General features: G+C 36.9%; 1 protein-coding gene across 7 annotated transcripts in view; it reads left to right on the forward strand.

Moving 5' to 3' along the window:
* Positions 1-17,311, forward strand: part of AP3S1 (adaptor related protein complex 3 subunit sigma 1) — a 36,778-nt gene extending 19,467 nt beyond the window's left edge. For 3 of the 7 annotated variants that reach the window (XM_074932141.1, XM_074932147.1, XM_074932140.1), the window contains 2 exons: positions 6,755-6,862; positions 16,018-17,311. In XM_074932141.1, the coding sequence (XP_074788242.1) occupies positions 6,755-6,862; positions 16,018-16,146 (237 nt within the window). In that variant the 3' untranslated portion in view covers positions 16,147-17,311. Of the gene's footprint in view, positions 1-6,754; positions 6,863-9,790; positions 9,833-16,017 lie in introns of all 7 variants that reach the window. The other 4 variants (XM_074932145.1, XM_074932143.1, XM_074932144.1 and 1 more) reach the window with 2 other exon arrangements.
* The last annotated feature ends 2,224 nt before the right edge of the window (positions 17,312-19,535 follow it).

Genomic DNA, 19,535 nt, shown 5'->3' on the forward strand with positions numbered 1-19,535 from the left:
AAATACAAATCACCAGAGATGGCTGGTACAAGATGTTACTCCCAGCAGGGTCAGCCATGGGGTCAGACCAGTTTGCTTCGGGAGGGAGGGAGCCTGCACAGCCCCTGGGTAGCCTGTGCCACTGCTCACCCATCCTCCTGAGGAAAGGTTTCCTTATGGCCAGTTGTTGTGGTTTGAGCCCAGAGGGCAACTGAGCACCACGCAGCCATTCACTTGTCTCTTCTTCCCCAGCCCTGGGAAAGAGAAAAATAAAGCAAAAGGCTTGGGAATTGTGATAAGGACAGGGAAGGGTGACTCACCTATTATGGTCATGGAGAAAAGACAGACTCTTCTTTCCATGCTCAGTTTTGTTTCTGACATCTTTACCTCTTCCCCCCAGTGGTGTGGAACCAGGGAATGGGGGATTTTTAGTCAATCCACTGTTCTTTCCTCCTGATGGGAGAAAGCGCTCTTCTGCATTCTTTCCCCTGCTCCACGTAGCATCCCTCTCAGAGGGACAGTCCTTCACAAAACTTTTCAATTATGAGTCTTCCCCATGGGCTGTAGCTCTTCCCAAGATGCTCTGGCATGGGTTACCCCAGCGTGTTGCAATCCTTGCAGTACCGAACTACAACAGCAGGGGCTTCTTCCCATAGAGTCTTGGCCTTCTTTGAATGTAGCTACCTGCTCTGGTGTGGGGTCCTCCACATTCTGCAGGCAAATCTCTACTCCACCATGGACCTCCATGATTGTCAGGGGGATTTTCTGCTCTGGTGCACCTCCCCCCGTTCCACTGACCTCAGTGTTCACAGACCTCCTCAAAACTCCCACAATTCCTCCCACGTTCCCCTTCTTAAATACAGCCACCGTTGCTAATTGGCTCAGCCTTGGCCAGAGGCAGGTCTGACTTGGAGCCAGGGGTGCTTCAAGAAGCTTCTCACAGGAGTCCACTGCTGTAACCCCCTCGCCTGCTGCCACAAACCCAGCACACCAGTCTTAGCCTCTCATGTCCCTTGTCCTCTTGCTGTGCCCTGCTGAGAAGATCCTCTCTCTTTAATAGTCCCTCGTAGGCACTGGAGGCTGCCGTTAGGTGCCCCCCAAGCCCCATCTTACCCAGGCTGAACCAGCGGTTGTGCTCCAGCCTCTCTGCCCAGGATGAATGTCCTAGCCCCAGCCATTTGGGGCCATTTTGGTGGCCCTCTGATAAACTCACTCCAATTAGTTGATGTCTTTCTTGCACTTGAAGGCTCCAAAATGGGCACAGTATTCTAGACGTAGTCTAATATGTTGTATATTTAACATGTCAGTAGCATGCTAGAGAAAAAAATGATGTCTGAGTAGTGTTGACAGGTCTGTAGTTGCTTACTTTTACCTATTAAGGTGGAAAAAATAGCTACCAAATCTGGCATAAATTAATTACATTTATTTTTAAATGCACCTTATAATCTATTTCAGAGAAACCAGAACAATTGTGAAAAACTAATCAAGCGCTCAATCTCTTCAGTCATTTTGCTGTAGGTTTCATATGGAGTTCAGCCTGTTATCTTAAAGCTTCAACATCTCAGTATTTCGTATTTTCTTTTTTTTTTTTTTTTGTAAAAACATCACTCATTATTCATCTCTGGTTTAAAATAAAACAAAAAATAATCTGTAAAGATCCAGACCTGCTCTTTTACATTCTTTTTGTTCTATCCTACTAGACTTCCACAGCTTGTTCTGTGAAGTTCTCTGCTGAAAAAGAGCAAAGTAAGCAGGCACTTAATGAGATGTAATTTGTTGCCTCTTCAGTCAGAAATATGTATGAATTATTCCTGTGCTTTAAAAAAAAGGGCCAAGTTCTAAAATTTACCAGAGTTTTCAGGTACATTAAGAGGAAGTCAAATTGAATTCCTTTTCTTCTCTAGGATGTAGGCTGGAATTTAGTCTGTCATGTACTTATCAATGCACTTGCAGGTATCTTCAACAAGTCAAAATGCATTCAACAGTGGAAATATTCTTTTGACTTTAAAGTGAATAGTTTCTGAATTTTGGGGGCTATTAGTTGAGGCTAAAGTTACAGCTGGAATTTCTTCCTTGACATCACCAGTTCTGCTAAACAGCAAAATGAGACGTGCTCACCTAAAATCTGAAGGTGATGATTGTGGTTGCTTTTTTGGAGCCAGGTGCATTTTTTAAAAGAAAATAAAGTTAAAATTCTGTAATCAGCAGTAGCAAATGATGGTATTTGCCCTGTTTTGCTGTATTTTTATTAAGAGATGGAAAAGAAGCACTTCATAGTAAATGCTGAGATGAGGTAAGACTAGCCAGAAAATTTTCCACTTGTGTAGGAAGAAGTGAATTTCGTATTAGTCCTTCTGTAAGTCTGTATAATGCCCATTCAAGAAACTAGAAAACAAAAAACCCTAAATTTAATATCATATGAAAAATACTTGCTTAGTAAATTCTTGATAAAATAAAATATAACCAAAATCACCAGATAAATACTGTATTATGAAGACCTTTTGTAGTTTTTATGTTTTATGTTTTGGTACCTATGCATATTGTAACAGCTAGTCTTTCTATATTCTGAGGAGAATCTCACATAGCTTAAAAGTTGTGGAGTAGTCAAGAAGGCCAGATAAACCTTAAAAAAATCACTGATCTTGGAATGGAGTGTGACTGTGATTGAAGCTGCAAATGTGTCTGCTTGTAAAAGTGTACCATCTCCTTCCTAAGTAATTATCAAACCTAATATTGTGTTGATTGGCTTAAACTCTGATTCTGTATCTTCAGCCAGACCTCTTTAAAGTGGCAGTCTTTATGACCATCACCAGTGGTAGTGATGTGTTGTCTTCTAAATGCTGTTAGGGGTTATTGTTAACTTTTTAGTTAAGGAAAAAAAAACATGCAATTTTTGTGTCTATTTTAATATTTTTAATAATGGTTTCGATATTATAATATTTGATATTTCTTTTTTATAGTAACAACATCATAAGTCAACCTTTTGCATCACCAATTTATATTATCCAACCTTCCATATGAGTAAAATTGAGAATTGCCTGAAAAATCAATGTTTTTTCCATTAATTCTGTTGAATACATTGTATCTTTCATCAGGTGTGTGTGAAATAATTCTTTGCAAATTTGTAACCAAATGCACATTCATGTAAGTTTTTGGTGTTAGTAGTTCAGGTAGCCCATACAATGTGTTTACTAACTCCTATTTGTGTACAGCTATAAACTTTCCTTATACTGTGAGTGAAAATAAGTTTTCTGTAAAAGAAATTGATATTGGTGATGTCTTTCAGTGCATTTAGATGTCTGTAAACTAATGTTAATCACCATGTTTTTATCTTTTTTTTCTGATTGTGATGCTAAAAAGCTTTTAAATTCACAGAATCACAGGATCATCATGGTTGGAATAGACCTTGAAAATCATCTAGTCCAACCATTAACCTAACACTGACAGTTCTCAACCACACCATATCCCTAAGCACTATGTCAACCCAACTCTTAAACCCCTCCAGGGATGGGGACTCCACCATTGCCCTGGGCAGCCCATTCCAACACCTAACAACCCCTTCTGGAAAGAAATGCTGCCTAATATCTAGTCTAAACCTTCCCTGACACAACTTGAGGCCATAACCTCTTGTCCCATCGCTTGTTACTTAGTTCAAGAGACTCATCCCCAGCTCTCTGCACCCTCCTTTCAGGGAGCTGTAGAGGGCGATGAGGTCTCCCCTCAGCCTCCTCTTCTCCAGACTAAACACCCCCAGTTCCCTCAGCCGCTCCTCGTACCACCTGTGCTCCAGACCCTGCACCAGCTTCGTTGCCCTTCTCTGGACACACTCGAGTCATTCAATGTCCTTTGTGTAGTGAGGGGCCCAAAACTGAACACAGGAATCGAGGTGCGGCCTCACCAGTGCCGAGTACAGGGGTCAGATCCCTTCCCTGTCCCTGCTGGCCACGCTATTGCTGACACAAGCCAGGATGCCCTTGGCCTTCTTGGCCACCTGGGCACACTGCTGGCTCCTGTTCAGCTGGCTGTCAATCAGCACCCCCAGGTCCCTCTCTGACTGGCAGCTCTCCAGCCACTCCTCCCCAAGCCTGTAGCGCTGCTGGGGGTTGTTGTGGCCCAAGGGCAGCCCCCGGCATTTGCCCTTATTGAAACTCCTCCAGTTGGCCTCAGCCCATGGCTCCAGCCTGTCCAGGTCTCTCTGCAGAGCCTCCCCACCCTCGAGCAGATCAACACTCCCACCCAACTTGGGGTCATCTGCAAACTGACTGAGGGTGCACTCGATCCCCTTGTCCAGATCATCAATAAAGATGTTAAACAGGAGTGGCCCCAAAACCGAGCCCTGGGGGACACCACTCGTGACCAGCCGCCAACTGGATTTAACTCCATTCACCACAACTGTTTGGGCCCGGCCATCCAGACAGTTTTTTACCCAGCAAAGCGTGTGCCCATCCAAGCCATGAGCAGCCAGTTTCACCAGGAGAATGCTGTGGGAAAAGGTGTCAAAGGCCTTTCTAAAGTCAAGGTGGACAACACCCACAGCCTTTCCCTCATCCAATAAGCAGGTCACCCTGTCGTAGGAGATCAGGTTTGTCAAGCAGGACCTGCCTTTCATAAACCCATGCTGACTGGGCCTGATCATCTGGTTGTCCCCCATGTGTTGTATGATGGTACTCAGGATGAGCTGCTCCATCAGCTTCCCGGGCACCGAAGTCAAGCTGACAGGCCTGTAATTTCCTAGATCATCCTTCCAACCCTTCTAATAGATGGGCGTGACATTGACTGATTTCCAATCTGTCAGGACCTCCCTGGTCAGCCAGGACTGCTGGTAAATAATGGAAAGTGGCTTGGCAAGCAGCCTTCAGCACTCTCGGGTTATGTGTATGTCTGTGTGATGCAGCAGGTCACTGACTAACTCGTCCTGGAATGCGGGGGAGTCATTCTCCCAGTCTTCTGGCTGAGGAGGCTGGATTCCCTTGGTACAACTAGTCTTGGTATTAAAGACTGAGGCAAAAAAGGCATTAAGCACCTCAGCATTTTCCTCATCACTCGTTGCCATGTTTCCTCCTGTGTCTAGCAGGGGATGGAGGGTCTCCCTGGTCTTTCTTTTGCTGTTGACATACTTACAGAAACATTTGTTGTCCTTGATTTCGGAAGTCAGATTAATTTCCAGGTGGGCTTTAGAACTCCTGATTTCCACCCTGCATAGCTTCACAGTGTCTTTGTAATCATTGTGAGTCCTAGCCCCTTCTTCCAAAAGCTGTAAACTCTCCTTTTCTCACTGCGTTGCAGCCAAATCTCCCTGTTCAGCCAGGGTGGTCTTCTTAAAGAGTGTCCAGCCTTCCTGGACCCTCCAGAACCATCTCCCAAGAGATTCTTTCAAGCAGGTGCCTAAACAAGAAAGTCATCTCTTTGGAAGTCCAGGATGTCAGTTCAGCTGCCCCCTCTCCTGGCCTCTCTAAGGATAGAGAACTCTATTATTTCACTATCGCTGTGCCCTAGTTGGCCTTGTAACCTTTCAGTTTGTAACCTTTGGCACTACTTCTATGCTTTTTAACTTGGTATGTTACAAGGGATGTATATACCAGGTGTAAGAGAGTGGCTTAGTAGGGTTTGTTAATCTTTCTCCTAAGTGTTTGATTCTTAAAGCTCCACTCAGTAGCAGTAGGCAGAGAGGAAGAGCTGTTTCTCAGCCTCTCTAAACACATTCATTGTAAGTTTCTACTGAAATACACTAATGATTTATCAGAGAAACAACTCTTCAATTTTGTTCTTGAGGTGTGGCACAAAAATGGAAGTGTGGTGGTTTTTTATATAATGATTACAACTCATCTTTAGAATTGTTTCATTTAGAGATTTACATCTATCCTTGATCCACAGGGAATTTGCAAGAATATCCAAAATAACAGCAGAGTTGTGCTTTGAAGTGTCAGATTGTATGATGTGTTTATTTCAGAGGAGTAATACAGTGTTCCTTGTCGTCAGAATTATAATGGGATTAAAATATTATACATTACATATTATCTCTGGATTTTTAGTAGAAAGTATGGGGAAGCATGCCTTTTTTTTTTTAAAAAAAAAAAAGCCTTTTAAAATAAGGTGCAAATACAGGCTCTGAAGCAGATTCATGAACCCACAAATTCACATTCCCAAATCACAGTTTCAAGAAAGAGGGATATTTAGCCATACCCATTTCATTAAGGTCTTCAGCTGGTTTACGTAGTCCTTCAGTTTGAGTCCTAGCTGTCAGTCCAAGATGCCGAAGACTCCCTGTTTGTGGTGTAGCTTGGGTATGGGTTAGGTCAGGTATGTTAATTCTAATTGTAAGCCTAGTCTTGGGACCCATGGTGGTGAGCATCACTGTGTCTCTCTTCCTTCATAAATGTAGCCCAAAGTAGTTTTTACACAGCTGTGTGTGAGCAATTTGTTTAATCTTGTAGAACCTGCTCCTTAGAGGTATTACTGCTATTGATGCTAATTAGAGCTCTTGTCCATAGTCCTGTAAAAGGGCTACTCAAAGAAAGATGAATGTGAAAGTTTAGCATTGATATGCAAAGTGATATAGCTCATGAGTTTGTAACAGAGTTATGAGCAAAGAAGATACTGCAGAAATGAACATCACGTTATGAGCTTTGTTCCCAAATGGTTTTAAATAAATTGCTAATACTAATTAAGGAACTTAGAGAATATATGTGTTCCTGTGTTGAGGAATATAGATATCATCTGTTCAGATGCATGTAGGACATTTTGCATTATAAAATTTTCTTTTCGTCTTTTTTAGGTTCATAATATATTGGCTGAAATGGTCATGGGTGGAATGGTTTTGGAGACCAACATGAATGAAATTGTCACTCAGATTGATGCTCAAAATAAGCTGGAGAAGTCTGAGGTAAGAGTGACGTACTGTGTAGTTTTTAGACTAAAAACATGGTTGTAGTAAATGCACGCTGTATAATAGTTTGTCTTTCAGTAGCAACCTATGTACAGCTGCTTGCTTATAATGCTAAGAAATGACAACGTATTATTAGGTTAGGATGTTGTACCTTTCATCATAAGTAATTGTTTAGAGTCACTGCTGATTAGTTTTTACTATTTGTATCCAATAGCATTATGTGCCATTGCTGTTGAGATACTTCTTGAGTTCTAAGTTTGTCTTACAGAAGACATTTTATTTCCAGTGTATTTATTGCCGGGCTAGTGACTATAACACTTAAAAGAAATTAAGTAAAGAATCAAAGCGTATGTATGAAGACTGCATATACCTGTCTGCTAGTATGTTTCTAGCACCTGAAATAAGTGGCAGCATATTTAGCATCACAATGATACTGCAACCTAAAATAATAGATTGGACTGAAACAGACTAGATAGAATTTAAAGCACAATTTTTAAAGTAAATACAAATTCTACCATTTTGGTAATCTGAATGTGGTCTTCAGTTGAGTAGATTCGAGTGAGGAAAATTATATTCTGTATATGCCTAAACCATTCTGAACAAGGGTTACTCACATAAGTTGTGGGAATCCCTTTTCAATTCAACAACTGCTGGATTTGTATCTAGGAAAGAAACTTAGACTAAGAGGGGACTTTAGAATTACTTTAGCTATAACGCAGAATATTACTGTTCCTTTAACATCACCACACATGCCTTGTAAGCCAAAATAGTGCTAGTACATTTTAGCTTAATCTGAGATTGGTTCTTATTGATGAGAATAATTCCACAGAACACATAATCTGATTTTCAAAGAGTAATATACAAATTTCTAAACAAACCTTTGCTTGAATTGGAGACCATTTCTAAAGTTGAAGTCAGCTGAGTAGATTGAGATATTGTAGGTGGCATGAATAAATGACGTTTTAGGAGAAGACCTAGAGAACTTCCTAGTTCTAAGTGCAACAGAGAGAAATGAATTCCTCAGCTTTTTTGTGGTACAATGTATACTGTTCTCTTAATTCTACGATCCCACACTGCACCACCTTAAGTCTTTTAATACATTTAATTATCTGGTTTGTGCAACTTCCACACTGTATCCAAGATCAGGACAACACTTTGTGAAAAACAGGATAAAGCTAGGTATGATATGATACTGTGCATAGCAATATACACCCAGAAGGATGCACTGCAGACTATGAAGATGTCCAGGATGTTCATTTTAGATTTTTTTTCAAGCTCAGAATGAACCATTGATCACAGAGATCAAATTTTGGAATTATTCTCATAATTTTTTACTATATTTGAGTAACTTCTGTATACATATATTTTTCTTTATTTGGTGGAAAATAACATAGTGTCCCAAAAGCTGAACTTGCTGAGCAGCTATGTTCTACCGTGTATTATTTGCATATCAGTCTTACTTAAAAGCATTTAATTAAGATATTTATTCTTATGTAAATTCTGTTACCAAATCAACAGTGGACCAGTCTCTGACTAGTCATCTGAAACACATCAATTCAGTGCAGCCAGCTGCAATATTTGATGTTTTCCATTATTCATCAGTAAGCCATTCTTTTAAGATGCTTTTGTATAAAAATAGGTGGTAGAAGATACAAAAAACCATGTAGAGCTCAGAGTATATGCAAGGCAAATAGAACTTATTCCTTTACATTCAGCAATGAATTATAGAAGGTAAAGAAGTATCAGTGATAAATTAAAACACTTGGAACTGGGATGGAGTAGAACATTTGGCAGTCTACTCACCACAAATGCTTTTTTTTTTTGTTAGTTCAGTGACCGTTTCTTTTCAAATTTAACAGTTACTGTAATGCTGAGATACTTCACAATACCTGGTAACTATTTCCTCATATCATTAATCATTTGTTTCATGTATAGCACAGAAATTTCCTGATTGCTATTTCTTTTCATTTTTCGTTTTTTATAAAGATTGTGAATCTTTCAACATGTCTTTCCTGAACATATATGTTCAAGATACAAGCAAATCCAGTACATGTAAATCAAAATCAGTAATAGCAATGTTTTTGAATGCTGGTCACTAGGAAATCAAAACTAGTGGATTATTTTTAAAATTTAGAAATTATTATTGATATAATGTGTAGTTTGTAGGACTGCCACCTGTGCCACAGTACTCTGGCTTTACTCTGTCTGACTTTTTAGATCTCTGTCATAGTTCTTGCATCCATAAAATCACTACTTTAAGGTTAAATTTCCTTTCGTAGCTGAAGTAATGAAGCCAGTAAAGCTGTAACTGAGCTACATTTTCAGAAATATTTTAATTTTGTATTGTGCCCACCTGGCTTCCCTTAATATACAAAATTTAATGATTTGACATCAGTTATTTGTTTAGTTATGTATTAGGTTTCTAAAGAGGCTTTGAGTTAGCATTTAGTGAAGAAGATCAAATGTATTTATTAAATTCACAAATATTTGAGTAAAGTTATAAACTCAAAGAATTGCTAATGTTTTCAACAGAGGTGAATTATTTAAACAACTATGAGGGGGTCCCTAGCTTTGATTTCTGATTCAGCTCTTACATTGCTTGGATGGGCTACAAAGTAAATTCTATTTCTACCTTGAGAAATGTCTTAAATGCATTTCCCTACCTTTCAGTTTAGTGTTAATTTGTGAATGGATTTTTGGTCAATCCTCCAAAAGCCAAAGAATCATTGTGACTAAGGGAGGGAATTTTTGGGTGAGGGGTCATTGGGATTTATCCAGAGCATCTGGAAGTTTTGTAGGTAAACCTGGGCTACCTCTTCTCTATTTGGAGAGTTCAGCTATGTGCGATTTAGACTTTTAAGTTGGACCTCATTTTTTCCGAACCTCCTGATCTTTTCTAGCTCTTTCCATTCTTCTCTCTTACAGACCTTTATCTTTCAGTCTCCCAGACAGGACAGGTAGACAAAGGTATTGCTGACTTTTAGAAAAAAATGTACTTTTAACAAAAAGGGAAAGCAAAATGATGTCAAAGGCAATAAATTATATAGGCCAGACTCAAAAATTATGTGTAAAAATACCCATACTAGTCCTTGTAGCCTACTTTTTGTGCTAGTTTCTTCTTGTAGCTCCCTCATCTTTTTATTGGCTACAGTGTATTTTACTAGCTTTCCATTGACATCATATTTTTTATTTTATTTCTCTTCCTGCATTTTAGAATTTAACTTTTCTTTGTGTCATTGTTTCAGAAACAAAGGAATATGAACTTGTATGAATATTAACCAAAAAACTGCAAACTAATCTGAATAAAAAATTGAACACACAGATAACAAAATATTATATGATGGTTCTTATTTGGGAGAATTTTGTACCTGATAATCTGAAATAGGTAATATGAACTCTTTGGTTGCACAATTTAGTATTTCCAAATGAAAGCAAAGAACTTTTTACCTGCTTGTGAAGAGAAGTTTCAGAACGTTTCAGGTGTACAAAATATAAAAAAAAAAACCACCACACCAAAACCAAAATTCAAGTGGTTTTATACATACAGAATAAAATTATCAGTGCAATTGTAAAGATGATGTAGAAATACCAAAGTTGATCTTTCAACCTTAAGTATATTGAACATAGAATGAGAAGGTCTCTCAGCATGTAGTCAACTTCAGATGTACATTTGCTGCCCATGCAATCTGAATCACTGGATTTTGCTTTAAGATATCTTGGTAACTGCAGTCAGCGAACATGAATATTAACAAGGAACTGAAAAAAGAGGAGGAAAATGTATGTTTGAAGTTCGGATTATGATCATTGTCCCCCGTCATTTTCGTTTGAAATGTTTAGTTCAGCTCAACGCTTAGAATGTCAGTCACAGTTAATTGCAGTACTTCAAAATTCATTTCCACTTATTTTAAGTATCTGTGTATTCAAACTGCAGGTATTTTGAACAGCAGGAATCTTAAGCAGATGAAGTTTATTTAATTTCTGAATAGCTTTGCTCTTTACTGTTTTACATGATCTTTCTAGGATCAAGTAATATAATACTTTTAAGATTTCACAAATACCATTCTGTAATTGGATTTAGTAGTGCTAAGTTGTAAAGCATTAGCTAAAAATATTTTTGGGTAGTATGAAACATTTTACCTAAATTTGAAGTGTGATATAGAACGTGAAGAAAATCAAGCAAATGACCTTCCTCTGCCTAATATGTCAACACTTGTAACATATAATCTGTATTTCTATTCTAACAGTAGGGAGCTTGATTTCAGTTTTGGTTGGTTTTTTTTTTTTTTTATTTGTGCAAAGCTACTTTTCTTTTTCTCTGTTCTGCTCACACATATTCTGTTTTTATTTTTGGGTCTGGCAATGAAAAGCAAACAAGCAAATAATTAATCATTCCCATCCATTACTCTCTTTGTGATTCAAGTGCTTAAAATTTCTAAGAGTATGTCTTAAGTCTTCTTATCTGTTTGGCCTCATTTTGATATACTTGCAGACTTCATTTTGTTTTTTCTCTAATTATGTTCATTTATTTAACTTCATAAGCAGGGACATGATCATTCCTTTATATTATGTATTGCATCCTTTCATGATTTCATAACCCTGCTGCTTTGAAGTCATACTTGTTCTGGAAAGAAACATTGGTATGAGACACCAGCAGCAGAGAGGTCCTAGTACCTCCAAAATATCTGGAAAAGGGTGGCTTATTTTGCAAAGCACTAGCTTTCATTATTTTGTTTTCAGGTAGGCTGTATATTTTAATATGTTTATTTTAGTGATAGCTCTATGTAAAGTTGTTTGGGATGGAGGTTTGAATCTTATTTTTCTTCTATTTGTATATGCATAGTAACCACATTTGTGATGTGCAGTACTTTTTCCAATTGATCTGAATTTCTTTTTAAAGAGTAAAACACTGTTTCTGGGATCACTTTCATATAAAGTTATCAGTCGGGCATTATGAGAAAGGGTGATGATAAGTCTGAAGAAAACTGATTTCTGTAGGGATAAATAATGACCTAAGTAAACTAACAACAGCTCATGTTTCCTACTTGATAGACTAAGACCAGTAGAATTAAGTTCTGTTACTAAATGTGTCTATTTCAGTCTTTAAAATGATATTGTTTTGCATATGTGGCATTTCTCTTCCACTCTAAAAGTATATGAACATGTTTACAAACAGTTTTTGCAATAAGTGAACCTAAAATTTTACTATACAGTGTTTCGATATTGAAGTACAACCTTCAATAACAAATTGAGAATACAAAGCAGCTGTGGCAAAAATGTGGTGTATGGGTTTATTGTAATGCTAGCTGTATGCAATTCATACTATATTTCTGAAATTTCATTGATGTGTCTTAAGTTTCATTTTCACTTGCTTAAGTCATTTGCTTGCTGTGACAGTTCATCATTCACTGCATGTTTAAAGCTTGCTACTTTTTTTTTTTTCCAAAGTGAAACAGTTTTTTCTTTGCACCTCACCAACTTACCTGATGAATTATTTGATAAAAAAGGCAGTTGAAACTTGTCCAGTTCAATGTTACAGTGATGGCTCTTTTAATCAGGTACCTCTATAAAACTCCTAAAAGCACACTGAGCTGGAAGTACTTCCTGTAGTACCTTTGTGTTTGTAAATACAGTTCACTTTCTGTGAAAGAAGTGATAAATAAATGGAAGGACTTGCATACTAGTTCACTGTTTGACATGTTAAAAAGAAATTCAGAAACAATAGCATTTGAAATAATGTATTAGTTATCAAGTTTGTGAGTTTAAGTACTTTTCAGTAATTTTATCAATTAGACATTTTTTATTAACTGTTTACTCTCTCTTAAAAGTACTGTATGACTGTATTATGCTTGATAGGATTGACATTAATTGTGATAAATAGCATTCTCCTATGCATATTATGTATACATTGAATTACAAACCCACTTAATACAGAGAATTACAGGAGAAGAGAATGTAATAGTTTGAAAATCTCTACTCCAGCATATGATAGTGAAAGACAATCTCGCTGGCAAAAAAAGAGGTAATCTGAAATTCATAGTACGTTTGTCAGGGATCTTTGATGACCCTGATCCAGAATGGTCCTCATGAAATGTGACTGTTGAAGTCGTGACCGTGGAGGGGGGTGGAAGGGCAATGGTCATGTCGTTGTGGTATTTTAAATAATTCTCAATTGTGTCTCCATTGTATCCTATGCCATTGGGGCGGGAGGCAGGGACTGTAAGTCTGTGTAAAGAGCATAGCTGCAGGTAGGTAAAAATAATGACCAGTTATACTAAAACTTTTATTTGTCCATTAAGAATAATTAACTTTCATTAAATTAGGGTAAGGAATCTCCATCCTAGTCACCTAGAAGGCATCTCTCTTTTGAATTGCCAGCCATGCCTGTTTGTGTGGACCATGTCCATCACTTAAAATATTTTTCTGATTTCCCATTGTTTCAGTTATAAATTGTATAATTCATTGCTTTTGTTACTACTTTATTACTATTTTCATCTTCTCTATGGAAAACAGTTTACATTGCCCCACTTCTGGTTTAGCTTACAGTTTTTCTTCAGTTACTAAATATAGAATTTAAAGGATAGAACCAAATAAAAAGGAAATGCATTTATTGTTTTATCTGTTAAACTTCACTGGTAGTTACCTCCTGATTTCAAATTAGTATTTCCAAGTCCTCAAATATAAAAGGACAGTGTTGAGCAGCTTCATATCTTCTGCACTGTTTTTTACTAAAGAGCAAGAAATTGCAGTGTCTAATACTGTTCCTTACAGATATTGTAGATTCAGGGATACTTGCATTTCTTAATACTACTAGTGTTAGATACAGATTTTCCCCCTCATAAAGGTACTGCAATTGAAACAGCCTCTGAAGTGAATGACCTGATAGACTTGGTGATGTTAGGGGAAACCAAGGAAAAAGAGGCTTTGAAAATATTTTTTTGCACCCTTTTAGTTTTACTTAGCCTGTACTTCTGAGAACTGATACTTTGGAATATGTCACGGCCAAAGTAAGAGCAAATTATTTGGTTGCATTAGAGATTTAAGATTTCCCGAGCTTTCTCCTCTAACCCTATATGCCTTTCCCAACTTTGGCATGTCTCATATGTGAGTGTTTGGCAGGGGGATAACAGATGACTCATGGCTTTCTCATCTCATTTCCTGGTACTGGGAATCTTCCTGTGACTAAAATCCAGGGATTTATGATGCTTTAGCCTTTCCACATGATATAAAAGGCTTAGTTCAAAGTTGAAAACTTGAATCCATTTTATTTAGACTATAGGTTATGTTTTTGAAGGGACAAGGAGAACAGTAGGTAGGATTTTCAGTGGAAATCTTATGTTAATTTGACCTTACATTTATTTCTTAGAGTAGTAAAAAGGAGAAAATATTTTTTTGAACTGCCTTCAAAAAGTAAGAGTTGTTATCTGAGGAGTATATAGGGTGTCTGTCTCCTTTTGTGCAGTAGTGTGGGTGGACACCACGGAAGTCAGGTGTACTCCTCAGTAACTATACCCTGTAATTGCAATTAATGTCAGTGAAAATCAAGAATCTGAAGAGGTTATATGCTGAGAGGTAGTCACCTACCAACACTATTTAATAGACACAAACTTTTCCAGAAGTTTTTCTTATTTTGTTTTGCTGTATTTCTTGCGCAGAATTACATTATCTGCGAATACACTAGTTTCTTGAGTCTTTGACGCTTTTATAATGAAAGACATTACATTTCTACAGGTTTAGTCTTTTGTTTAACCAGTTCTAAACATGTTGCTTTGTTTCTTGTGGATGGTTCCTTTTTAGTGGACCTGTAAGATGCCACACTCTAAAATTGTAGTAGTTCTGAAAATCACTTTGTGTTTTTTCTTCTTTTTTAACATTTTTAATCCTACTTGTAAAACATTAAAATAAAAAGTTACTTTTTTTTACATATTCAAAGAATTTGGAATATGATATATTTTTCTGCTAATAAGAGCTCTGTTTTTAAAATCTTTCAGGCTTTTTTCTCCCCCAGCAAGAACAAAAATTATTTTTACACCTTTGTGGCAAGCCTGAACTAAAATCACACAGCTAATTCTAAATACACTTAGAGAATCTGAACTTTCAGGAGAAATGTTTCCATGCTTAAAATGAATAGTACTGTTTCTACACAGCGTCAAATACAGTAACGATTAATTACTGGCCTTTTTTCAGTAGCCCTTAAAATTACAATGTTTTGAAGAGGTGTTCTTCAGAAGCAATAAGGAAGGATCATGTTCTGTATGTCTTCAGACCTCTGAGCTGTAAATCATCTTTGTTAAAATTTCATTAACATATTCTAGTGTGTAAACTTGGCAGTTATTTTATCTAAAAGGCAGAACTGAATGGAAGTCAGTAATGACCTTACTTCTATATTATAAAAATTGCAGATTTATACAGAAATGCTCTGACTTTAAATGAAGCGAGACTATGTATAGTAGAGGACTTCAATATAAAATAGGTCTTCAGTGTTTAATTTGGTACAACCAGGTTATTATGTAATGTTCCAGCATGCCTGGGGGCTGCAGGTATGTTATCATATAATTAGATACTGTGGGACAACAGCTTACTCCAGTTGGTCTGTAGGAATTATTTCTCTGGATGCTCTATATCACCCACAAATGTAAGGTGTTTATGTTTTTCATTTTAGGTTAAGCCACCTTGAAATACCTTACGTATATTCATTTCAAGAAGTAATATGGTTCAACTAACATTCAGTAGCAGGTTACTTTGAGGTTACATGTTCTGAACCTGTAACCAATGTTAGTCAACTGTGAACCGTGTGAATTTTTAGAATAGGTAAGAAACAAAGACAGAACACTGGACTTCAAATACTCAAGATTGTCTGTTCTATAACCTACACATGACATATGCTTGGATAAGCCTCCTATTCTCCCCACATGCTTTTCCATCAAGTTGACATTACATGTTTTGCCATATAAAAAAGAATGTGTGAACTGTTTTCTCTTTCTGGTTTTAATATTTCCAAATAACCCATTTCATTCCAAACACAATTACCATCTGGTCTTTCTAATTGTATAACCATGGAAGTACTTGAAAAGTTAGTTGTCTGTGTATATTGCTAGTAAATCTTCTTGTTATCAGCTTTGCCTGACTTGCATTTTTCCTCACTTTATACACAGGCTGGTTTAGCAGGAGCTCCAGCCCGGGCTGTTTCAGCTGTAAAGAATATGAATCTGCCAGAGATCCCAAGAAATATTAATATTGGTGACATCAGTATAAAAGTGCCAAACCTGCCCTCTTTTAAATAACATGGCTACGCCAGGTAAAACCAAGGAAGAAATGTAATAGAGATTTACCACATAATTGTTTACTAAATAAATGAAGTGTCTAACTTCTATTTGGATAAAACTCGAGGTACTGTATAGACGTAATTTGAAAAATCAGTGTGTGGAGTTGAATGTTGCTTTTGTCTTGTTTGTGAAATTAAAGGATATGGATAGTTCCCATGTGATTTCTAAATTACATTCCTATGCCCTTGAAAGGCATATCACTCTGTCTCGGTTGCTGCAGTATTTTGGGAAAGTATTTAAGATGTTCTTTACTTTGTATAACCTATAATGCTGAGTTATTTTGTATATTCACTAAGGTCTATAATTAGTGCATTCTTTAACTACTTCTGCTGTTTGTCATGATTATTTAAAACTTAAGTGCAAATGTTGCATGAAAACATTATACACTTTGTTTTGTTTAAATAAACCTTTAACAAACTGGACTTCTAGATACCTGTTTGTCTGAAATCTACTCTTTGCAATAAATCATGTTATTTCCTATTATGGAGCCAATTGCCTATATATAAATACAGTTGTAGCAAGCATTAATGTTGTAGTTTAATCTCAAAAGGAATTACAAGGGGGTATTGTGTTGAACATATTGGCTCTTTACATTTCTCACAAAAGCTGTTCATTATTATTCTGAAGGAAAAACTGCCTTTACTGAAGATCCAATAACTTCTGTTTACATATAGATGTTGAGAAGATACTTACACAGACTGATAGACTTTTCCCTGATGGTCTGACTTTGTTTTGGTAAAAACTGTCTGCAGTTGCTATGTGTGTTGTGAGAAGTACAGAATGGGCTGAGGAGATAGGGCAGCTCAGAACTGTAAATGTGAATCTATCAAGTAATGTGATAAAGGCACTCTGGAAAGATAAATGAAGATACTTTAATACGGCCTCTGTGCCTCGTGACATTTGTGATTTGTGATTCTCTACTTTGAGAATTAGATTTATGAGATACTTAGTATTGTCAAGACCTCAGAAAATCTAAGTGCTATCACGTCTGTGTAAGTTGCTCAGCTCTTAAACTCTTCTGTGATTTAAAAAAAAATAAAGGGGGATAGTGATTGGTTTTTATAATCATGCTCTTAAGCTGTGTGTGATGTACAAGTCTGTTTAAATGAATAATAAAAATATCATTGGGATATTTAAGAATTCGCGTACCGTTTTCTTCTCCAAAAAAGTACATAGTCAATACTGTATATGAAAATACAATAATATTGTATCAAGGACAACATATTTCAGAACTAGTCTGAAAGGCCCTGTGTTACTTCAGAAATTTGGATTTGATGGAAACCAAGCATTCTTTTCCTTAGGATATCCATATCCATAGGATAAACTTGGAATCACATCATATTCTTTGCTTAATCTATAGTAACTATCATGGTTCTTTGAGACCATTCGAGAGAGAAAAACGTGAAAGAGAAATTACTTTTGAAGTACAAAATCTGATACAATCCAAGGAATTTTAATGTATTTCTTGGGGGGGGGGGGGGGAAGAAACTTTATGTATATTGTTCATACTACATTTAATAAGCATCAAGTAACACTATTTTATAAATGCTTTTGAAAACACAATTGTCCTCTTCATGCCTCTTAAAGAATATTCATTCCTCCAAATTAACTTTCTTAGTTTGAGGTTTCAGGAGATTTCCTGTGGGGTTTAATTATAAAACTGCTTCCTTCTCAGTTCCACTGAATGTATGAATTCCACTGAAGGAACTGAGAGAATGAAACATGCAGCATTTTTTTCCCTATGAAGTGGAGTATTCTTTAGTATTCCCAAGTTAGACAGCTTAGCTAGTATGAATCTGGAACTGTTACAATAATTTCACCTGCTTTTGCCAACTTTTATTTTCTGTTTAATGTATAGACCATGTAACATTCAAAGCAAAGATGTTGAAAATCTTCCACATTGTTCCCCTCGTGAAGATTTAGTTAGTGCTGCTGCTGAAGGATAAATAGGAAATTTTGAAACATCTGACCTACAGAGAGTTCTGGGTATTTGTGAAAGGAAGTCACAATTTCAGATATTCTTCCAAGTCCTCTATTTTTTGGCTCACTTTTTTCCCTCTGGTTCATTTTCAGATTTGTAAGCTTATGTGGTTAAAACATTTTTCATTCGTCACAGAGAAATCTTTTCTGGGTTTATTTGAATCAAATATTTTTCCAAATCTGTAGAGAAGGAATGTCTGAGATGCATCTTGACATGAAGTATATTTCAGATTAATTTCTCACCTCTTACCTGTCAATAATAGCTAGGCTTTCTTTCATACATTTTAGTGAACTACCTCTTATCTCTTAACAATTAAATATATGACTATTTTAAAAAAACTTTTTTTAAGCATTGTGTTTTGCATTACTGTCGTTTATACTACCTTTGTCCTACCTGACAACATGGCTTCTGCCAGGAAGGATTCTTCTCTGGACAGCTATTCCATAGACACCAGATTTTTCAAGAAGCTTCTCTGTTTGTGACTGGCCAGCAAATTTAATGCAAGGCTGTGACTAACAACTGGTGCTTCTTTACTCAAAAAACCCTTGGATGAGCAGAAATACTTTATTGGATTTTCACAATAAAATTGCACTTCTTTCGAAAATAAATTCTCTCTCACACAGAAGAGGTACTGTACAGAAAGCCTGAAAGGTAGGTGGTTTTTTTTTTTAATCAGAACAGATGGTATGACAATGTGGACTTCCTGAGGGTAGCTGAACCTATTTGCCACACCTTTGCCAAAGGAGTGTCTTTAGTTTGTCAGGGGAGATATTCTTAACATGTCATTTGATACTGCCAGGCCTTAAACTATAACTAGTCAGAAGATGATGGGATACTCGACTGATAGAAGGGATGGAAATGGTATTCTTGACGTTCTAGGGCTTGCCTTGTGTTGCGGATACTCAAAGGTTTTCCACCATGCACAGAGTTAATTTTAAGGAGACTAACATTAATAATACAATTAATAATTAAACCTTCAGGATGTCTTAACTAAGCTATTTTTCCTGCACTTCCTCACACCTGTTTTTCTGTTGTCAGAAAGGCCCATGTATCACAGGTGGTTACTTGTCTCAATATTCTGCATAGTAATTATTTTCCACATTTGTCTGTATTCTGGGGATGCAGGGTGAAGTGTCCTCAGAAAGCAAGCTTGAGGCTTGTGTGTAGTGGCTGTTCATATCACTTGTCTCCAGACTGTGATTGTCTCTCTAATGATGAATTATACCTTTCAAATTCAGAGCTATTTATTGTGAAGCTTTGGAATGGGGAGATAAGTCTGATGAGCCTGTGAGAGCAACTGCTAGGTCTGGCAAATAATTTTTTTGTCTTTGAAAATAAATTTTTTTTTCTGGGGTATGGATTCCCT

This window comes from Athene noctua, chromosome Z (assembly GCF_965140245.1).
Source record: "Athene noctua chromosome Z, bAthNoc1.hap1.1, whole genome shotgun sequence".
In the NCBI taxonomy this organism is placed as follows: domain Eukaryota; kingdom Metazoa; phylum Chordata; class Aves; order Strigiformes; family Strigidae; genus Athene; species Athene noctua.